The sequence below is a fragment of the Gallinula chloropus genome (genome assembly GCF_964237585.1).
Source record: "Gallinula chloropus genome assembly, chromosome: 1".
In the NCBI taxonomy this organism is placed as follows: domain Eukaryota; kingdom Metazoa; phylum Chordata; class Aves; order Gruiformes; family Rallidae; genus Gallinula; species Gallinula chloropus.
Window position 1 is genome coordinate 143,940,629 of NC_140085.1, and position 23,383 is coordinate 143,964,011.

Sequence of the window (23,383 nt, forward strand, 5' to 3'; positions counted from 1 at the left end):
CTTTTTGGAGTTGGTTATCATCAGAACCACTTCTTTTAAGAAACTATAAAAGCCTTTCTGGCTTTCATGATTTCTCCAGGCCTTTCAACGCCTCAGTATTCATTTTTCACCCTGGAGTTTTATTATTATATTTCTGGCGAACATTGTTCTTTCTCCTCTGCTTTGCCCATTAATCCTTATTAATCTTCAGGGGCAGCACAATCTAGTGGCTTGAACATGGCACCTGGGATCGAAAGACCCAAGCGCTAATCCTGGCTTTGCAGCTGACTTGCCATGTGGCTTCAAACAAGCCACTTCTCAGCCCCTGTCTCCCTGTCAATTCTACAGAGATAATAATTCTCACTTAACTCTACCTAAACACCTCTCGGGGGCATTGTATTAAGTAGTTAATACCTGTTAAGTGATTTGGATCTCCAAATTACTGTATAATCAGCACGGGTATTATCCATACAGAGAATTTTTTATATATCTGTAAACGCTGAGTCTTCTGACCTGCATCTGTCCAGATTTCTCCCGTGGTCTGGCCCCAATAAGCATACAGGGTTTCAACGCAGATGAGTTAAGCTTAATCTTTTTCAGTGGAGATGAGCAGAAGACCCCCCATACTTTACGTAAAGTGTAAAATTTTCAATGGCACTTAAAATGGTTAATTTTCAATGACACTGGAGGAAGGTCTCAGTCGTCGCAAGTGAAGCAGCGGTCACCTGGGGAAATCTGTCATCTGTCTTCACAGAAGTAATCTCCTGCTCCAGGAAAAGGTAACTCAGTTGAAGTGCTGCTTACGCTCAGGATATCGCAGGCAAAAATCGTCAGTGTTGTGCCACGGGCTTTACAAGATTTACTAGGAAGTCTGAAAGCTCAGAAATTAAAGCAGAATTTCTCCAAAAGCCCATAAATGTGAAAATAGGAAAAATACAAGCCTGAATTCCCCAAATGGTGGTTACTCTGCCCAAGAAGGTGCTATATCAATCATCTACGATGCATTTGCTACTACCCAAATGTTTGCTTGGATTGTGCTAGAAAATAAAAAAGAAGATAGGGATAATGTCAGAATTTGACCAAAATCAACAGCTAAAGTCCCATTGACTTCAGAGGAGAGAGGTTTCATCCTATATGCAGGCCAAATTGTAGCATTGGTTCCCCAGTTCCTTTTTCTTAAATGCTAGTTGTGATGGACTGGCTGCCAGTCCTTTTTCCTTATTTTTCATTGTGTTCTCAGATAGCTTCTTCTCAATTTCTTCATTCATTTCTTTTTTTTATTCTTATTGCTTTAATCCCTCTCCCTTTTCATGCTCCTTTTGTTTTCTGACATGTTCTCAGCTGCCTCTTTCTCTGTTTCTGCTGTCATCCATCTCCGTGCGCCCCATCTCCTTGGCACAGCTCCTCACGCTGACACCACCCCAACCTGAGCTGCGTGGCCAAGGGGAGCAAAGCGAGCCTGACCTTCTGCTTTACAGGAGGCAACAGGCAGGACCTGGAGAGACCGGGAGCCTGTGTTTGTATGTGTGCATGAGCACACACATGTGTGAGAGCCACAGTGTTCCTCATTGCCTTCTGCTTCCCTTGCATGGGGCGAAACCTGGCTGATGCTAAAAACACGTAAGTTAAGAGGGGTAGGCAGGTACAGCGACATAAAAACTCGAGAGTGGGGTAAGCTAGCATGTGCCCTGTGAGCTCCAGAAGGTGTCAGGGGTATGTTCTCCTCTTGCAGCTTGTAATAGCTGCAGTATTACCAATGATGCTAATTTGTGCTCTAAATTATTTGTGAGTGCCGGTTATTTAACCGCTCTCTTACAGGCACGCTGCAATGAATCTGCCTGAAGGCAAACAGAGGCTTTGTGGCCATGCCTGAGTGGGGCGAAGGCTCAGGCACCTTGTTGGCTGGTTACAGCGAGCCCTCTCTGCGGCAGGAGCAGCAGCGTGTGGGCTGAGAGGCTGACGAGAGGCAGGGGCAAGGGAAAGCCAGTCTCTGGAGATACGGGACTTAATCCATCTTTACACCCCCGATCAGCTGGCACTGCTGAATTGATTTCACCGGGATATGTTCCCACGCCAGTCAAAACAGATGTTCGTGCAGTAATTCCAGCTCACAGGGGAAAAACACTGAATCTTGAGCAAGGATTTCAAGGAGATGGGGTTAAGGAAGTTACAGTAGACACAGAGGGGGACTGTTTGGCTTTGAAAAAGGTGATACCAGTGGAAAAGGGCATGCTTTGGAGGTTGGCTAGAGCTATAACTTAGCTAAGTCCCAGCATCCACGCGAAGAGACATTTTATGTTTATTTTCCACTCTATTTTTAGAGTTTTTCCTGCTGAGCATCATAGAGATCAGAGTGCCACGTCTGAATTTCTCCAAATTTTGTGCACATCCAAGAGCCAAGCTGATCTCTAACCTCTTTCACTGTCATTCATGGTGGTGGCATTCAAATTTAGAGCTTGATCTTGCCTGCCAGTGCATGAAAGACACTGAATCTGATTTTGTAAGATAGGCAGTGATGTGAGCCAAGTTTGGCAGGACAAGACTGAGCTTATTTTGTTTCATCAGACAGTTTCAGGGAGGCAATCTTGGTCTCCTTGTCATGCTCTGTGGAAGTGCAAATTTAGATGTCACAGAGATTTTAAAACCAGAGCTGGCAAACCACAAAAAAAAGCTTGGCTCAGCTGGCTTAACTCTTACTCTGGATTTTAGTTAAGTTGGATAGCAAAAGGATTGCTTCTTTAATACACAGGAAATAATGGACTTATCCAAGTTTGGTAAGGCTGTTACAGTGGCTATTCCTCCAGTCCTAAACCGCGCTCACGTTATAGTGACAGAAAGCTGAGCAGAGCATTTGGATTAAGCACAAAACCACCTGAGGTTTCAGCCATTCCTTAACCCAAAACTTAATTTTTCCATTTTTGCTTATCTGTACTTTGTGCAGTTCTGCTTGCAGTCACGCTCGCGCGTGGGCAGACTTCATGAAATGAGTTTCTCTTGTGGTCAGTGGAGTGAGAAACTTCTCATCAGAAAGATTTCCCCCCCACTCCCCAAGTTTATCAGGGCACTTTTAGAGGGAGAAATTCATTTGCAGTGATGATACAGGCTCTGCATTTGTTCTTTCCCCCCCCCCCCCCAGGTCAGAGTGTTGTCATCTCCTTTTCCATTCATTTTCCCTTCCGATCAGGCATCAGGTATTGCAGCGATGAAGAGGTGAACAAAAGGGAGCACAACGCTAAAATGACTTAATGTGGTTAAAGCATTCGGACATGGTATATGTGAATGCAATTAGCACTGCCTAAAAATAGTTCTAATGATGAGCAGGGCTATGCAGTGGCATGTTGAAATTTATCCAATGTAACTCTTCTCTCTGGATATACCTGACTTTACACTCTGCTCGGCTGATCTTCGACTTCACAAAGCGCCATCCTAACAGAGGAGGTCTTATGGAAAAAAAGCTTGTAACTGCTTTGCCCCTTCTTCAATTTGTTTCAAAATTCATTACAGATGGCTTCAAATTAGCTGGAATATTACATTACATATGCAGAAGTAGGGCTTATAAAGACTCTACTAAAAATTATTCCTTCCTGAAGAAGGTAAATGAATGACCATTCATTTCAGGATAATTTTTTATCTTTTCCTTGATTGTCAGTCCGTATCCAGAAGTGAGAGGACACAGTCCTACAAGTTATTAAAAGATTGCCTTTACATACATATTTTCTCACTTCTTTCTGGCTACCAGTAAAGGAATGAAGAAGGACTTTGTGACTTAAAAAAATAAATTATTTCCTAATGCTATTTATGTGGGGACATGGCGTCGCTGATTGTCACTGACTTTTGTCCTGTTGCAACGACAAGATGGGTATGGCTGCTACTCCATGTCTATGCTGAAGACACTCCTTCCTGAAAGATGTGTTTCCAGTCCTGAGCCCTGGCATCTCTCAATGTGTATGCGACATGGAAGAAACATCATAGAAGCCTATGTCCCCACTGGAGCTGTAGGTGCAACTCGAATCAGCATCAAGATTTCTGGCTCAGCCATGGCCACGGTGATACTGAAGCATGGATGAGTCACCTGGGACCAGCAGCCCACCCTGGCTGTCTCCAGGCTGCCATGGGTGGGAGGCAGCCCTGGGACCCCTGTGAAAGCTCCAGGCTGGGCACGTTGCCATCGCCCTGGCTTTGGGTGGCCAGACCAGGCTGTTGAGACTTTTATTATACCCCACTGGAGCTGTTCCTCATGAACTTTCTTGAGGCTGCTCTTCCCCTGAGGTCTCCCATGAAGAGACATGGCTTTCTGTTGGTTTTTGCTTGCCTGCGGAGGGCCGGTTTCACTCACTCCGCTCAGACCCCGCAGGGCCAGCCTGTCCTCGTCCCTTCCTAAGGATGGCAGCCACTCGCGGCCAAGCGCTGCCTCTCCTTGCTGCACCTTTGGTGCAGGGTGGGCGAGGAAGATTAACGAACCCGAGCAGATGGTTTGCTGCCTCCCCTGTGCTCCATGCGCAGAGGGTGTCCTCAGCCCCCGCATTTACCTGCTGCCGTGGGGAGACAGCCATGTGATTATTTAAGACAAAAAGAGAAAGCACTAAATTTGGGTCTTTCCCTTCAAGATACAGCAGGGGCTGGAGTGCGGAGCCGTGTCCCTGGGAGTGTGTTCTGATTGCTTCTTCAACTTCTGTTTATACAATTTTACAAAATTTTGGCAGGAATCAAGAGCACATACCAGGGTGTTGGCTTTTATGAATCCCATGGGATGTGAAAGTCAAGCTGACTGGATGAACTTTGGTTACATATTCCAGACAAGCACAATGACTCTATTTATTCAGACTTGGCAGCCAGAATGCAGATTGACTCTGTGGGTAATAAATTTTCACAGCCACAAAACTTCAGCGGCAACCAACCTGATCCCGCACAGAAAAAATGCATACAAGGAAGCAGCCTCGGGTTGCAAAAATATGTTAGATTATTATTCCATGTATGCGTACCAGTCAGTTAATTTATTTGGCTATTGATTGACATGAATTGCACAAATGATGCCAGGGATCTTTTTCCCCTTAAAGGAACTACTTTCTATTACAAAATGTTCATATTGTAAAAGGACAAGTAGGGAGGGAAAAAAAAGGAAGAAAGAGAATTGTTCATATTACAATTGACAATCTTCTTTTAATATTTTACCCAAGACTGATTTAAGTTATCCAGTGACCTCTACGGAGAAGAGCAGGCTATTATAATGGGGGCTGTTTCATGTGCTGTGCCACACTTCAAGGAACCAAAAGGCAATAACCACTACAATTCAGTACTCCGAACAATCTTAAGTACAATTTTGACATCTTCATGCTACAAAGCTTCAGATGCTTTCTGGGAGAGATGATGATGAAATTATTACTCTATGTGTTATAAATCAAAATGAATTGGCTCTTTAACTTGCAGATTTATGTTAACTACCTTGGTATCTGTTAATTGCACGCTCTTCAGATATTGATTGGGGATTAAAAAGTATATTTTCTTCAATCTGTGTGATGTAAAATATGCCAACAGGAAATTTTCCCTTTGCATATTAGATCCTATGATCACTGCCTGTAAAATTAAAACGATCAGTTTAAATGGATAAACTATGCTCATTAAAGAGGAAAAATACATTTATGTAATTAAAATTAAGAGACTAATATGTGTGGATAATGTAATTACTGTAGGCGCACACACACTCAGCTCAAACACAGCCTCTTATGCCTCTCCCAGGTCTGTGAATCTCACTACCTTAATTGCGGCCATGGAGGGAAGGGTTGGGAATGCCTTGCCCTCTGTGAGTCCTGAACGCCCTGATCCTGCCTCTGTCTTGCATTTGGCCTCCCTCACCCATGGCTCACCTTCCCTGGGTCTGACAAAGCCCGCCGAATACCAGCACAGGGAGTGTTGGAGCACCTGTCCCCCTTCTGCACTGATTCAGCACATTGCACTCACTGCTTGGTCATCTGTCACAAACACAAAATCTCCTCCAGAGTTTTTAAAGTCTTTCCCCTGAACTCCCCTGTTTAGAGATTAGCAAAATGAAAAGCTTCCTGGTTCTTGTGGCACTCACCTTCAGCTGTTTGAAAAACTGGACCTCTTTAGTGAGAGTGATTGCTCAAATGTTAATTAACCACCTAAAGAATCTCTGGGAATCACTTATGTACTGTTCCTACTCTTCTGTCTTTGATTTCTTTCTTTCCTGTTCCCGAACTCAGGAGGAGATCTGAGATTAAAGAGCCACAGAATTAAGAAGGGAAAGGAAATAGGTTCTCCTACTGACATTTAGACACAGATCCATGTTGTAATTTGTGTATTTATTGGCAGAGGGGGTCTATGTTATTCTTTTTTGGGCCTATTTCTTGCTAGGTAGATGGAAAGGTAGGTTTTTGTTTATACAACAGGCATATTTATTTAGGATTGTTCATCAAGCAAGTCTGCAGGTCTCAGCTGAGGTTCTGCAAAGCACTTCACATAGCAGGAGCCAGCCTGTGCTTCCAGGAGGTTTTTGTCTGTACAGTCAAGCTAGAAAAAATGTGACAAGGAAAGGGGACCAAGTCACAAAGTAATAGCCAAAGGTTGCTCACGCTAGAGCCTGTGAGGATTAGACGTGAGTAATGGAATCTCTCTTAGCTCTGCTCCTCATGCGTGGGTGACAAACTCTGTCTTGGTTCTCCAGAGCTTCTTTGAGCACCGTGGAGAAAGACCCAGGCTTTACCAGCTGTATCTTAAAAGTCTGGTTACTGACCAAAGACCTTGCTGAGCAATCCAAGTGCATGAAAGATATTAATAGTTGTAAGTGGTAGCAGTAAACCCATGGTACCATGTATGCGTGCCCAAATGGCAGTACTTTTCTACTACCTTGCCTAAATCTACTGATGCTCTTTTATTTCCTGCACGACATACACTTTCACATGTCTTTTTCTGCTGGCTCTGAAGCAGAACAGGATTTCAGTGCTCAGGCTCTACCAGCCTATTCCATACCGATATCCATTACGCAGGATCCCATCTCCCTTCCCACGCGAAGGACAAGCCATCTCTCCTGACCAGCCAGCTCTCATCACAAGTACCACCAGATCTCGGTGTACTATTGTTATTCTTCAGATGTCCTTTCTGTCCCTCACTTTACTTTGCCCTACACTGTCTGTGTGCTGTATGTTAAACTATCTAGACAAGCAGGAAGGATAATTAAATGTGAAGTGTTTCAGGATGAAACACATTAAACAAAACCAAATTGTATAAATATGTAAATAATTGATCCATGTGCTGAATGTTCTTAACACCAAGAAACTTTGCTCAAAATAGATGAAATAATGTTTTAGTATAAATATTAAAAGGTTCTGATTTACCCGTTGTTTGGAATATATTGTAAAATACAGACATCTAATAGCCAGAGTTAAAGAAAACCCCGGAACTCTGTGCCTACATACCTAGAATTATTTGTCTAAATCCTGAATTTCAGAAGACTGGTTAACTCCAGTTACCCTTGACTGAAACAATCACATTTAAAAACCATTTTATAGCAGGTCCAGATCCATCGGTAAGATGCAACAGAAGTAGTACTGCCCTCACACGCTTTGGTGAAGGCACAGGACGTGTGTTTTAGTGCAAGAAGGAAGGGAAGTGGCTCTGACCCTCTCAGCCCCAACCAAATCATCTGTAGCAGTATGATGAGAAAAGAAAGAGTGTGCCATAGCACTGCTTTCCAACGAGGCACTTGGCCGTCCAGGGGAAAGTCAAGATCCTTCCTTACTCTAGTGAGCACTTAATTATTTAGACAAAACACAGCAACATTTTAAGGAAAAACTGGGAGATGCCTCCTCCTGCCAACAAAACCCGGCTCTCCTGAAGCATGGAAAATTTCCTCTGATGTATCTGCTCTCAGCCAGGTAATTTGGGGTCAACAAAACCCAGGAAAGTGCCCTAATTGCTGTGTTATGGGGTGAACCAAAAGGCACAGCCAAGGCTTTCTCTCAGCTGCCATTAGCTTTCCTAGCATGCGATGGGCCACGCAGAGGAAGGACTGAAAATGCTCACAGGAGAGGAGAGGCCTGGGGGGATGCCAGCAAGGCCCTAGGCAGGTACGAGGTGAGCAGCCCAGCCGCTAATCCCCGGGGCCAGCTCATGTTTGCAAGGTTTGGCCTGAAGCCTTAATCCAGAATTCCCGTTTCTCCCCTCCTTGGCTGCTTTTTTTTTTTTAAAAAAAAAAAAAAAAAACCAAAGCAAATTCAAATCAGAAAGAGACTGATACAAAAACCTTCTGGGTCACATCAGGGTAATAAATCAAGAGCGCTGCAGCTCGCTCCCCACCAGTACAGCAGTTAGCACACACGGGCTGGCTCCGAGCAGCAACATCTGTTACTCCAGTTACAGTGCTGCCATGTATTTTGATAACCTTTATGTATGTTTTGAAAAAAGGCATTAGCAAAATATTTGCAGTAGCTCAGTCTCGACATGAAACCCGCTACAAGTGACATGTTAGTTGTCTGGCTCTTACCTGGTCATTGTCTTCTTCGTCACTGCTTAACTTGAGGTCATCTTCTAGCATTCTGGAAAGCAAGCAGTAGAATAAATTTAGTAAAGTGCTTTAGATCTGATGTTTTCTCTGAGCTACTGTAAACATTTAATAATTGAAATAGAAAGAAAATACGTTTTAGCCTGGTAACTCTGTAGATGTGACCCTTTTGTTGTAATTTTTTTCTTATCCAGTTGCTATCAACTAACTTCTTAATTCATTTCCTGCTATTACTGCCTAAGGGAAAATGTTTACTAGAGTAATAATGGATTTTGCAAAGATTCTTGTTATTACAATCACTGACAAACAATTTTTTATGTGTTAAAAATAATATTTTTGATGCTGACAGGTCAGTAGTCTCTCTGAAAGGAAAATTTTGCTCCATTTGGCTTTGAGCTTAGAAAACAGAAGTAGATATTTACACTGGCAGTACTGCAGCAAAAAATAAGATTCAGTGATGTTTCCCAAAGGCCATTTTTACTTTATTGCATGTTTGATGTAAAATTGACATTGACTGAAACAATTAAAACTAAAATATATTGTCTCAATGCAGAAGAGTATCCACAAGGATTTCACTGTTACATAAACATAGAAAATACTGCATTTTTCTAATGGGGATTTCATCCTCCCTTCCCATATCCTTTCCTCAACTTGTTTTAACTGGCATACAAAGAAGAGGAGTTTGTTTCTATCCCCATGCATTTTTTTTATAAGCTCGGATTAAGTAACCAGCAGTCAAAAGAATTGAAAAGGTGCAAAGAATTCCCCCCCCAGTGCTTGAAAGATCTTTGAGAATGGGACCGATTTAAAAGAACCCCACACGCCTCTGTTATAATAATAATAGTAATAATAATTCAGAAAGTTGCTAATTTTTCTTGCGTTCTGGGAAAAGAGAATCTGTAATTTCATCTCGACTCCGGGAGAAAGCTTGGTGAGCAATTCAAACACATCCTGTGACGTGGGTGGTCCCCGGAGTGTAAATATATCAAGAAGACATATGTAGTAATTTCGAGCCACCTCCTTGTGCTTGCGCCTAGATCTTCCAAGAGCGTGCCTGAAAAGCGTGACTCTTACACGGGCGACATGGTGTGCCATGTCTTAAAAGAGCACTGGGACTCAGCATCCTGTCCCCAGCTCCTAGCTCTGTGCGCAGTCCCCGCCTGTTGCTGCCACCACAGCTGCTTCCCCATTTCCCTGCAGCACCTTTCGGGGAATGTAGGTGTGTAAGAACAGAATTGGGGATCTGAGCAGAACTAGTTCATCTCTTAAAGATGCTTCTCCTGCCTTTTTTCCTACATTTCCTTCTGCTTGTGCCAAGATTTTTCATCTGTAAAACCAACGTATCAAATTCAGAAAAATCTCATTTTAATACAGGCACCTCAAATACACAGGACACCCATGGAGTTAGAGGGACTTGAAAACCTCTCAGCAAGACTTGCCTGTCTTCTATTCAGAAATATGGCCACAGGCAGGAAAAAGCTCACTCTGCCATCTCTTGAGTCAGCAAAAGCTCCAGTCGCTGTACTGATGCAGCCACTGGAGCAAGCTAACAAGCCCTGCTGAGAAGTGGGCAAATGAGGCAGGTATGAACAACATGGGGTATAGCTCCTACAAACTAAAATATGTCAGAGGGGCAAAGCTTCCTGTAGACAGTGCAAGATCCACACTGGCTCCAGATCCCACCACTTACAGGGATCCAAACAATTGTATAATTGCTTTGGGGATCTTTTGTTTTGGGTTTGTTTTTTTTTAATTAAGATCTGTTTAAGGTATACCTGGGAAAAGAAGGCTTGAAAATAGCTCAGAACTGGGATTGGGCACTATGTAATTAATGAAATCTACCCTGATGGTGATTTAACCAGAGAGAGAGACATGCTTGTTCTGAGAAGAGCACGGCACTCAGGATGTCACTGCGTGCTCTCCCTCAAGCTTGAATGTGTGTATTTCTGCTAGATAAGTGGTAGATAAGTACGTTGGTTTAGATTTAGCAATGGAAGTTGGAAAATCAAGAGCATATAAGGAAATGTTTTAGGTAGCCCCATGTATTTATTAGTGTCCTGGCTTTTTGTATCAACATTAAAAAAAAAAAATGTATTTTGAGTCTGTGATTAGAGGCAATTATGATGCTTTGAAGCCTTCAGGTCGTGTGGAGGTGTGAGTGGAGCTAAGGTGAGGCACCAGGAGTGCAAGCAGGAACCATCCACACAAAAGGAACAAGAAACCGCAGCGCTGGCCCGTCAGCTGCTCCTTGCTTGTATGTTTTAGCCCGTCTTATTTTCCCTGTCTGTTTCTCATTTCAGAAGTGCTGCTCTCCAAGAAAAGCACTGCCTGCCAGGGGCTCGTGGCCCCTTTTGGAACTACTGTCAGCATACAAACAATCTCCCAGCACCAGGGATAGGAAAAAACAGGTCATCATAAAATGCCTGCTTGCTTTTTTTCCCTCGAGTGGGATCAGGCCTGCCTGATCCATGTATCTGTCACAAGGATGCATCAGGTTAAGACAGATTGCCAATGTAGAGGTCTACCTTGTAAAGGCAGAAGCTGTGCAGGTATAACCTCCATGCCTGAAAGTCATCACTGCCTGTTTTCACCGTCAGGTGAGGCCCTCAGACCTGACCTACAAAGCTACAGCCAGAGCAGGACACACTGTCACTGGTGACTTCAGCTACCCCCAACAGCAGTCCTGGAGAGCGAGGCTCTTTGGACATGGGGCAGCTCCCAAAGCCCAGGCTGAAGCACACTCTGGGTGAGGAGGAGGTATTTATGTTAGAGGGACTCTGGTTTGCAGTAAGCATTACAAGGAAGCTAGTTCAATTTCGAGCCTGGATGCTTTTGAGGAACCATCCTCCACGACAGCTCATCTCCATCATGACAATGCTGATGGTTAAAAGAAAAAGCCTGTAACTGGACTGTCAGACCCCACTCGAAGGGAAGGGGTAGAGAAGAAAAACACTTTAACTTCACAAGAGGCTCTAAGTTAATTTGTAAATTATCTGAATAGCACTTTGGCACGGATTCAGCACAGAATGAGCTTTGGTACACCCTATGTTAGCAGAGCATTTTGTGTTTAAATCAACCTCTGCTCAGGATGGAATTTCTTTATGCATTCTGGCAAACCAGTGCAAGGATGGACAGACAAACACATACAAGCTCATGTGCAAACACAGCCTTTTCAACACAGCCTATCTATAGCTGTTTTCTATAAGACCTTTTTCAGCATATGCTTAATCCGGGCCAGTAAATGATCTTGTCCACGGGCTCAAAGATTTTTTTGAAATGGGTTTGGCTTTGATGTTAAAAGATCAGTAAATGCAGTTTTGTAAACAAAACCTAGAAAAACGAAGTGGTACTCGAAGTGGGTCTGAGAAGCACACACCACCACTTCGGGCTCCTGCCCTGGAAAAGGGTGCATACAGTCAGGAAGTTACTTTGCAGAACCTAATTACACATTTTCAGTGAAATCTCCGCGAGGTCGCGGAGGCGGCGAGGGGTGGGAGGCTCAGGCGGGAGCGCTCACTGCCCTCTAATTAATGCATTTGTTCCTTTCTCTGCAAAGAACATGACAGGTAGAGACATAATGAAAGGAAATGAGGATGAGTTTGGGATATTGAGAAATGCTTCAGCAAGCCAGCTGGTTTATTTCTCCACTAACCAATTAAGGGTCTGCAGCCAGGGGTGCAGGGCTACTCGGTTACCGTGGGAAAGGAGGGGGATGAGGGGCTGCTTACAGGTAATGGAAAAATAGAAAGCAGAGGGCATTGATATATCCAGTATCTGTTGATACTAACGTGACTGCGTGCCCAAATCTCCTATGCAGCTTATTGGAAGGCCTGAACTCTTTCACCTGCGGGCTGCTCGCTGCAATGGTGTGGTTGGCTGATTGTGGGGGTGACCATGTCAGGCACTGTTGAGGGACCGTGAGGGACTCCTGCTCATCCCAGGAGATGCTCCTTGCCAAAAGTACCTGGGGTTTGAAATGGGACATCATCAAGGTCTGTCTAGGAATCACCTCACTCAACAGGAATGGTTAATTCAAGACCTGGGTCAGTCTGATTTCCTGATTTGTTGTTGGAAAGTCAATTCCCAAGCAAGGATTATCTTCAGCCCCAGAGTCCAGGGGACAGCAGGAAGACATCTATCTTCTCCAGGAAGTAACATTAAGTTTCAAGTGTGAGGGTGGAGCTGGACGAGAAAGAGCTGCTGGGGAAGGAGATGTCAGTGATGCAGTGTCTGGGGGAGGTGGTCTTCAACATCCAGTTGGGAATTAGTTGCAACTTTCAATATCTAAAGCCAGTCTGAGACCCTTCCGACATGGCTCTACATAGGAGGATATATATTTTTTTCTAGGGTGAAGACACATCCCCACCCAGGAGTTATCTTTCACACTTGCTGGTGCACACAAAAGAGCTACTTTAGCCTCTGATATGTTTCACATTCTTTTACCTAATGAATTCTTCCTTCCCCGTGCAAATTACTTATTGGGGTGTAAAGGTCTAAAAAAAAAATGTCTCTGTGGTTTTGTTTTGTGATTAGAAAGATTCCCTTTGACAAGTAAATCAAAGGACAAGATAAGAGGCCCTGAAGATTCTTGAGAGGGGTTATGAAAATGAGAGGCAAAACCCTCCTTGTGTCCCTCTGCCAATAGTTGGCAAGCCCTGAGCAAAAACGCACGTCCTTTGCAATTGTCATTTAAATAAATCAGAAGTCACCATCTTTGCAATTTGTGAACGATCTCATGAATGTGCTAATCTGATCAAGTATATTGTTCCATTCTGATGCTAGGCGGCATCTCAGTCAGAATGCCGTGTTTATTACGGACTCTGTGATTTCTGCTCATTATGTAGGAAAGAAACTTCAGTAGTGGAAAAATACTTGGATTTTAGCTGAAGAGGAACCCCACAAAGCAAAGAGTTGTGACGAAATACGAAAATCAGAGCTCGTTTGAGCTTATGCCATCACAATGTTTCATCCAAACGAGACTGGTTTTAGAAAATTATCTTATTTTTTAATGCACAATATTGACATTTTCATTTCTTTCCCATAAATGCATAGTGACCTTTCAAGAACTGGACTTTAGTTTCAGTATTACCAGAAACTCAGAAAGAAAACAGATACTATTCTAAGCAGCAGTATGCTAGAAGGCTCTCAGACTTGCTCCAGATGTTTAAAGTTACAACTGATGCACTGATACAGAAGAAAAGTATCGCTTCATGTTGTAGAAAAACAAAACAGAACCTTCCTGGAGACACAACACTGTGCGAGACCTTTAACTCGTGTTCCCAGCAAACTGAGAGAGAACTCCAGGTGGGAATTTGCCATTCCTACCCAGACCATGCCCTTATGCTACTGGGATTATTCCAGCTACGAGGGCTCACATATGTAATGTGACTTAAGCTCCAATAAGAAAAATGTACCTTCAGTTTTCGGTTGCTTTCCAAAAGAGAAATGCAAGCAAAAATATGCCTGGTAAGAAGTATGGAGAATTCATAAGAAACAGATGAATGTGTTTCCTTCCTCAAAAAAAAAAAAAAAAAGAGGAAGAAAAAAAGGGAAACTAATGTTGTTGTTATTGCCTTGGTTACCTGCACATAACAGATGGCCAGTTACATTTGCTACTTACCTACAGCCAAAACAGGTATTTCAAATAGCTTTGTTTACTAATCCTAAATATAAGGGTAGCTGTTTTTATACAGTAGTAATTTTTAATTAATTAAATTCTGTTTGCTGAAATTATTTTTCACTTTAGTGCGATAACTGATGCAAATTTTTCACTTAAAAAAAAAAGCTCCTCCATTTATCTAAAACATGTAGTATTTGCTCCTTACACAAAATAAAGTTAAAAGCTTCTGGGTTGAGGTAAACAACTACATCAAGAGGGTATTTTATAAACACTATAATAGAGCTTTCAGCGGGCTTGTAACACCTCTGCAAGCTCTGCCTGCAACATCTAAAATTCGGTCTGAATATACGATGTTTAAGTTGTAAAAACCCTCAAAAACCAGTTGGTGCAAGTTCTGCTACACAGAAACACGTAGGAAAACACGATTATCCAGAATACCGTCAAATCTAATTAAAAACAGAGGAAGAAGGCCAGTAAAATCAGGCTGGTGAAATATTAATGTACTTAATGCTGGAATGAAGCATATATATCAATGTGAGATTTAATTCCAGAGTGTAGAATTTAAATGCCTGAAAAACGGACTCAGTCTATAGAAATAGAATTAGCAATTCCAATAAAAAATAGATGCTCTGAAGGAAAAGTTTTCTGTCCTTGGCTTGAATCCATCTAGGCCGGTCTACACCGCTCTCCAAAACCATTTAAACCGGCTAAATGCACTGCTAAATTCCAGTTCTGCTGAGGGTCTCATTAGAAATGCAAGGCAGCCCTCCCCAAGTGATGCAGCCATTACTCTCCCCAGTGAGCAGGAGCTGAAAGAAGGTTTCCTAAATAAGGTTTCTGCCCCGGGTGAGAGGCTGCATTTGCCTCAGTGATGTTGTTCCCCCTCGCCCCCCCTTGAAAGAAAGGGAGAACAAATAGAATTGAATCATACCCCTGAATTTTCTAACTCCTTGGTAGGGCAGCAAGGGAAACGCCACTTGGTCCACAGCGTTTCCCTGAGAACAGCCCTTGGGCAGAAGGACCCAAAGCTCCTCCTTAAAAAATGGGCAAAATTCTTCTGGAAAGCGGGCAAACAAACCCATGTGAGCCCACTCCCTGAGCAAGGAAGCCACTGAAAAATGCACGAATACTCGGGAAGAGGGAAGAGTGATGAGCGGCGTACTGGCGGCTCATGCCTAAGCACCAGCCTAAGTAGTCCAATCACTCTGAGGACTTAGCCAAGTTTCATGGCTAATCACGCTCTGTGTGACAGGAGGAAACACATTTGGGGAATAAAAGTTTTGAATGCGCTGCTTGCAATTTTCCAATCCATTTCTTGCCTCCCTGCCCCTGTTCCCCCCAGGCTCTCTGGGTGTGATTAGCAGTTATTTACTAACTCTCTCCCTCTGATTTCCTAGCAATTGCTGATGCTGCCATCTACAAATTACTCATTTCAAATGCGAAATGAAATAAGAGTGCATGAACTGCGCTACCGTCTTGCGTGTCAGCCTCCGTGGCAGAAGTCTTGGGGAATTTAATGTGCCTGAGACACAACTGCCACCGCCAAGTCTCCCCACTGAAGGTGCAGCAGCTGATTTTTGTACTTGGTTATTATTTTCTTACAAACAGCCTTTTTTTTTTTTTTCTTTTCCTGCCTAATCTCCAGCATTACAAGCATCTGTCCTCACGCTGGACTCATCACCCCACACATTTTTTATTCTCTCACTCCCTTGCAGATGACTGCAGTCATCAGCGTTATTCTGGCTGCTCATTTAGCAACATTCACACCCGAGGCTGCGGCAATGTTTATCCATATCTTGCTGGTCCACTGAGGGAAATGAGATCATTTAGGCTAGATGTCCCTAAACTTTACTGTGACAAAATAAGAAGTGTCTTGTAGCATCAAAACGATGCGGAAAAAGGCAGCTCCCTGTCCCTGGGTGATCCTCTGGGCCCTGTCATGCACACCAGAGGCTCACACTGTCTCTCTGTGCCAAGGTATCCAGCTGGTGCTGACTCCTAGCTGCCTGCTCACCTCCATATCACAAGAATTTTCAGAGTTTGTACTCTACCCACTTAAAAAAGGAATCAGGAGGACATTCCTTGTTCTGGGATATACAATTACACCTTGATTTCTTTCAAGTCTCCTTAGTTTCAGTGAGGGTGAATTAGTAAATTATTCAGGCTTTTTGATAACCAGCTCCATTCTCACTGGTTCTTTCTCTGTCACAGAATCATAGAATTGTCTTGACTGGAAGGGAGCCTTTAGATCACCAAGTCCAACCATCACTCTAACCTGCCATCCACTACTAAACCATGTCCCTCAGCACCACATCTAGCCATCTCTTAAATACCTCTAGGGACAGAGACTCCACCACTTTCCTGGGCAGATGGTTCCAATGTCCAACAACCCTCTCTGGGAAGAAGTTTTTCCTAATATCCAATCTAAACCTCCTCTGTGTAACTTGAGGCCATTTCCTCTTGTCCTGTCACTTGTCACAAGGGAGAAAAAGTCAGTCCACACCTGTCCACAACCTCCTTTCAGGTAGTTCTAGAAAGCAATTGGATCTCCCCTCAACTTTCTCCTCTCCAGACTAAGCAACCTCAGTTCCCTCAGCCTCTCCTCATAATATTTATTCTCCACAAAGTTTTCCCATCAGTGAACATTAATTTCCCACCACATCCTAACTAGTAACACTGGGTCTCCTACTCATCCCTGTATAGCTGCTCACAAGCATGCCCCTTTGGCCATAATTTCTCACTGGTGTGACCTTCAGAAATGGTTAAAGCTAAGATATTTTTAATTTGTGCTTCATTGATAATGTATGCAATACATTTTTAAAGCCCTGCAAATGTCTATTAGAGCTTCATTAGCAACTTTACCCACCAAAGTTGCCGACTCCTCATAGAATTAAATCAACTTGTGTTGACGAGAAGCTATATTTCTTTCCTTGAAAGCAAAAGACTGAACACCAGTAATTATGCTCTTATCCTCCAGTTCCTTAGTGGTATTAAAGGAACGCTGTTTGGGTTCCCACCAAACTTTGTGTACGGCAATAGCTGTCAGGAAACCTGTTGTTAAACTTTCTTCCTTGACCTTGAGGCACACTGCACAGCATCAGCTGTCTCCTGGGCTTTACCTCATACTTCGAGTTACATCACAAATGACCCTTGGATTTTGCTAGCCAGAGGCCTTCACAGCTATAAGGTAGCAGGGAGGATCTGAGGCTTACAGATACCTGTATCTAGGGTAACAGATTCAAATAATTTATTCTTTCTAGACACTGTTCTGCTTCCTGCTTGTCTACTCGGCACCCTGCTTTTTCTCATATAAGAAAAGAATATTTATTGACTCTAGTATTATTAACAGCTTTAATATTTCCAGCTAATTAGAGGCTGTTGCTAGATTTTTTTGTTGTTGTTCTTGATATACTTTAAGAAAATCCCTACTCCCATTGTCATTAAGCTGTTGTCTGTCATCCTCCATTCCTTTTATCCATATTCAGCATTTATAATTTCTCTTCTAGATGGATTGTTATCTTCCTCTTTCATGTAACAGGTATTTTATATCTCATCTCTATTGCACAGATTGCTTTTTCATTTCTAATTGCTATTTTTACTTCATCACTGAAGCTGAGGTAGCTTCCAGCAAAGTTGGGGTTTCCCTTGATTGTGGAAATTTAGTCCTTTGCTAACATAACAAGCTCTGCTTAAAAAAATCCAAAATTCCTTGGTCTTAGTTTTTTTTCCTATCCCATCAATTTCTGCTTAACAATTTCTTCCACTTTGGGATACTACCCTTCCCTTGTTGGGACTGTCCTTTATTTGTCCAGCTTGGATATAATAAAACCATGATCTAGTTTCCAGGCAAACATGTGTGACCAATTTTTCTTTATTCAAAGCAAAGGTGAGTATATCTCATGAAATGTCTTTAGTACTAGAAAAGCACTACAAAGACCATCCACAAACTATTTTAATTTAGTAGCTGGCCATGCCAGACCTCTGGTGATACCTTCAGAACTAAGACCTCTGATGAATCTGCCTTGGCTTTACAGATTGGTGCCAATGGAGAAACTCCATCCCCTCCAGTACCTGGAGTTGATATTCAATGAAATTCTGGCTCTGGGATAAAGAAAAAAAGATTATTTGATATCCCCAGCTGGAGCTTTCCAGATACAGAGAGGCTATTGCAGGATATAAATATGGCATTGAGCTGTGGGAAAGGACCATATGGGAACTATACCTCCTCCATAACCTCGTGAGCTCCAGCCAGTAGAAGCATGGCTGTGAAAAACACACCAGGACCCCCAAAGTTTTCAGCATTTCCTTTCAAATACTTTTCCTAGCCATTTCCTGGAAAGTCACTATATGTATTTTACTCAGTCCCGTCTGCAATACTTATAGCTTCATTTAGTTTTAATATAGTTATAAATGGGCTGTAGCGGCCTGCTTCTTTTAATAACTAAGTAAATGAAACCCTGTCTGTAATAATAAATGAACCATCCATCTGGGAGGCCTCCAGTAAAAATTTCAACAGGTATTTATTGCTCCTTTATGTAAACAGTACTCTGGACAATACAAGTGATTATACTCTCTGTCAGCCCTGTCAGGAAGGAGACAGTATAGTTTTGGATGAGGTTCCATAGCGTACACACTGAATTTACAGGTTTATTTGACTAGATGGAGACAAAATTATTAAAACAAGCAAATAAACAGACAAGAACCCAGTTGGCTACTGTGCAAGGGAACATACCATTACATTCAGAGATATGGCCTGCAAGGATAAAGTATAGAAAATCGACGGGTCCGAAGTGCAACTGACTCCTCACAACCCCAGATGCCTCACATCCCCCAAAACAGAACCAACACCTCCCTCCTCGCCCACAGAAGTGGAAGGAGTTTCACTATAAAAATCAACACTTGATAGAGACTTTAAAATAAATTGTGCCCTCACAGGTTCTCATGGTATGGAAGAGCAGTGCCTTGGGAGAATCCCCAACCCAGGCCCTAGGGGTGCCAAACCATGCTATCCATCCCTGGGGGAGGGTGGTCATCCCTTTTGCTCATGGACTCTCTTGCTTACACACTGGAAAGAGCAATAGCACGACACTTTTGCAGCAATGAAATTTTAATTAAAAAAAAATCTCACTGCCAAAAATCATCTTCATACCGCTATTATGTTCTGGCTCCTAATTACATACCATTACATTCCGCTATTGTTGAAATAATACCATGTCAGAATATATTGTCAAATAATTAATTCAGTCTGTGGCAAGAAGGAAAAATAAAAAGGAACAAGGGGCAGAAAGACCTGAAAGCTCATGTATGGCCGTATTGATGTGCTGCCTCTTGATGCTGAGGAGAGAGCTGTAGAGTCCTGTGCATTAAATATGAAGGGGCTGCTGTGACTTTTGTCAAAATTTCCAGCCCTCAGATTTCGGCAGGAATGGGCTTAAACCTCTCCCATGAGCAGGTTTCTCTGTGTCTTTCATTTGCAGCCAAGCTAGGCATAGGGGAAAATGTTTTGATTTTTTTCCTTAGGAGGCAGACTGCATAAGGAAACCAAAGCTCTCAACCAAAATGCCAGGCAGCATTGTGCTCCGTGGGGCGAATCTCTGCTCGTTACGGAGACCTGCACCCTATGTGCTTTTCTCAGAGGAAGGGGTAGCGCTTCTCCCAAAGGGGCTACCTCCATGGCCAGGGCCTTTCCAACATTTTTCCTAAGCTCAGCATGCTAATGAATTTTCTAGGAGATGGTGCATGAGTGATAGCATTCTCTTTTCTCCTCTCTGCTTTTGTTGTGATCACAGCATGCTGAAAGGTGAGAAGCTAATCCCAATGGGGCAGACATCTCCAAATTCACAGCAGTCCCACCAAAATGCAGGAAGAGTTGTCAGCTTTTCCTGTGGATGGGCTAAGGGAGGGAAGGGGCCACTCAGGCAGTGCCAGGGGTCCAGGTACAGGCATTGCAGGGGAGCTGGAGATGGGTGTTGGCTACTGGGGCCGTGGACTTCTAGGGAGGAAAAAACGCATGTAATCTGTGGGAGCCACAGACAGCTAATTCCTCTGCTTCACACAGAGCTGCACTGGAGGGATGGTTCCTCACGTGGGATATCGATAATTCAAACTGCACTTTGCAGGTCCAGTTGAGGTATGTGCTGGGGTTGTGCATGGGCTTCATGGCACAGACCTTCAGCTGCCCTGTGGTCTGATGGCACCTGAGCACTTTGGGCCAGCTTGTTTCGCTTTGAGATAACCCCTTCTAGGAGTTAAAGTGGGGAATTCCCCTTCCTTAGAAATAATCTCCTCTGGGCATCGCAACAGCAGAAATAACTGAGGGCCACTCCTTCCCAGACAGGAAGGGCTTTACTCCCAGCATTCACATCCTGCATGTGCTGTGCAGAAATACACCACCTAGACTGCAATATATATATATATTAAAAAAAAAAAATTAAAAAAACCCCAACTTTTTGGACAAAATTATGAAGTTAGCTCTCAAAAAGTAAACCACGCTATATCTCCTTTCTAATGTCTCTTTTTAAATATACACTAGGGAGCAACTCTCATAACTCACTCGACACACACTATCTTATGAGTTATAGGTCAGTCTTCTACGCAGAGAGTGTGTGTTGCACTTCTACACACCATTATGAATTTTCCATCCCTCATCATTCATATCGCGTCAGAATACCTATTACAAACCCCTGTTTGCAAGAAGGGCTTCTATTTTCCCCTTTCATTTTATCACTGCTCTTAAATTTTCCTCTGGACACCGGCTTGGCATGCTGGCAGTATGATGCTGGCAGTTTCTGAGAAAAAGTCATATTCAAAAATCATATGTCAGGGCTGTAATGTCACTTCCAAAGAAATATCCTTTTTTAACTAATAGGAGTAGTGTATAAAAATGAATTAGACACAATTGTATTCTGATTGTCAAATTCTACCACCCAGCTGCTAACTACTGCAACCATCCTGTAAAAAAATAATAATCTGGAAGTCTGAGAGATGTCTGATAATGCTTGCTGCCACCCTAAATCTGTGGAAGTGTTGAGTCATCTTGAGAAAAATGTCGACAATCATTTTTCACAAAGGCTCGAGCATGGCCGAGGCTCTAACTAGAGTCTTGGCTGAGGAATTTAGAACTGAGGGGAATTTTCTGACAAATGGTTCAGCCATCACGAACAGTGTGAGGACCAGCCAAAATGTTTGGTGGTTGCTAGATTTGAAAAATTCTGTTCGCTAAATAGCTAAAAAAGTTTAATTTCCACGTAAAATGATTAATTTCAACATTTCTGAAATGCTATGCTTCCATTTTCTTCCTTCAAAAACACTATTTCAAAATATGTTTGTATCTAGTGCTGTAATAAAGGTGCCCAAATGCTTTCTGGAGTGAGGTAAGCTAAATGAATGCATTAACTCTGAATGCACTTTTTTCATTTTGCTGAGAAAATGAACACAGCTATTGTTTTCAGTTGGCCTATATGATTTTTTTTTTTTTTTGTATCAGGCAAAGTATCAGTTACCCACATCCATTCAGAAGTTAATTTATTTCAGTTTGTAAAGTACTGAAACTAGCCTTGGTTTGAGTTTCATCTGCAACCCCAAAACATACTGGTTTCTTTCAATTTTTCCCCCCTTATTGGCTGTTAATTGAAGCTTTTGGAGAAATATCTTTTTTCTGTCATCAGCTGTCAGGGTCTGTAGGAGAAAAATTCTATACCATAGCATGCTGTAAACAAGTGTTTGTATAAACCAAGAATGTAGGAAATGGATTCTCGTATTGTTACATGACCAAAATACAAGGGTTTGGGTTTTTAGGGGTGATTGGGATTTTTTTGTGGAGGGGCGGGAGGCGGTGGGGAGGGTAAGGTTTTGTGGAGGAGTGTTCAAAATCAATTTGGAATTAAGATCATTTGCTCAAAACTTCACCAGCTAGCTGGTTAGTTTGTATGTTTGAAATTTATGATTATCTAATATTGAGTTCCCAGGAACTGAATTCTATGTAGACTCATACAGTGTCTACCCACGGCCTCCAACGCTGAAAAAATGTCATTAAGTACCATTTAACTTGTTATTATTTGATGTCAGATTGAGACCAATCAAAACAGTCATTATTATTTCAGAAGTCCTTTTGTTGTGGAAATAAAATATGCAGGACTTAATATTGACAGATCTGTGGGTAATTATCTGTTTGATATTTAGGTAAGAATAAAACCTACAGATAATAAGATGTTAATTTAGTACAACTGCAAATAATTTGTAAGATTAATAAAGTTAATAATGAAGACACAACTAAATAGCATGTCTACATTATGCAATATATATTTAAAAAGTGATATATATGAGGGATGACACCTGGCTTCTAAAGAATTCAATTTAGTAGTAACTATGTTAATGATCCAAAAGTGGGTCCCCTAAACTAAATATACTGGCTCAGTTTCATCATCAGTGTCATTCTAGTAAAACCAATTTCATCAGCAATTAATTTTGCTCACTATATTACCTTCTAGGCAAATGATTTTTTACTGATAAGAGAAAATACTTCAGATGCACATGGCTTGTCAGGCACTTACATGTTTTTAGTGCACTGAAGACAGCGGAGATGGCTGATGAAAATACTGAATAAAACAGGCAAAATGTAGGAGACTGACAATAACTTTCTACAAGTTGTATATAACTTTAAAATATGTCCAGAGGAGGTTTTATCAGTCTAAAGAAATAATTCTGCATTTTTCAGTGTACTACTATTTTCACACTAAGAGCAGAAAAGTTTTCACTGTTCCAAAGCTGAAGCAAACAGCCCTTGCTACATATTTTATCAATGTTCTGTGCTTGAAGTCCATATGCAATTTAAAGCAGCACCAAGTGACAAATCAGGAGTGGAAAAAAGGTGTAAGTCTGCCAAAATTTTCTTATTGATGCTTTCTCTAACTCTTCCTTCTAGCTGAACACCAAAGACTTAGTCTTCTTATTACTAGGATCATTAACTGCTATGAAACAGGACCAATCCTATCTGGACAGGTACCAATTTATTGTCAGGCTGTATTCTGTCACATGGTGTTCTAGGAAGAGATCATCTGCATAGGTGTATTTCCCAACACCCTGTGGGGTCAAAAGTAAATAAGCCCCTCATTATTCCCATTCAGTGGGAAAGAGGAAACTGAGGCAAGGAGATTTGCTGGGTTTTTTTTTGAAAAGTCTACTGTACAATCACATCCAGAACTGGGAAGAAAACTCCAGGTCCCAACTTGGAACCCATCAGCACTGCCTCAGGCATACCCGCGACC

At 42.4% G+C, this 23,383-nt stretch overlaps 1 protein-coding gene across 1 annotated transcript in view; it reads right to left on the minus strand.

Annotated features, from left to right (window-relative positions):
* Positions 1-23,383, minus strand: part of AFF3 (ALF transcription elongation factor 3) — a gene marked incomplete at both ends in the record, with an annotated part of 332,199 nt that overhangs the window by 87,251 nt on the left and 221,565 nt on the right. Inside the window, one exon of the mRNA XM_084279299.1 lies at positions 8,480-8,531. Coding sequence (XP_084135425.1) covers positions 8,480-8,531 — 52 coding nt within the window. The remainder of the gene's footprint in view (positions 1-8,479; positions 8,532-23,383) is intronic.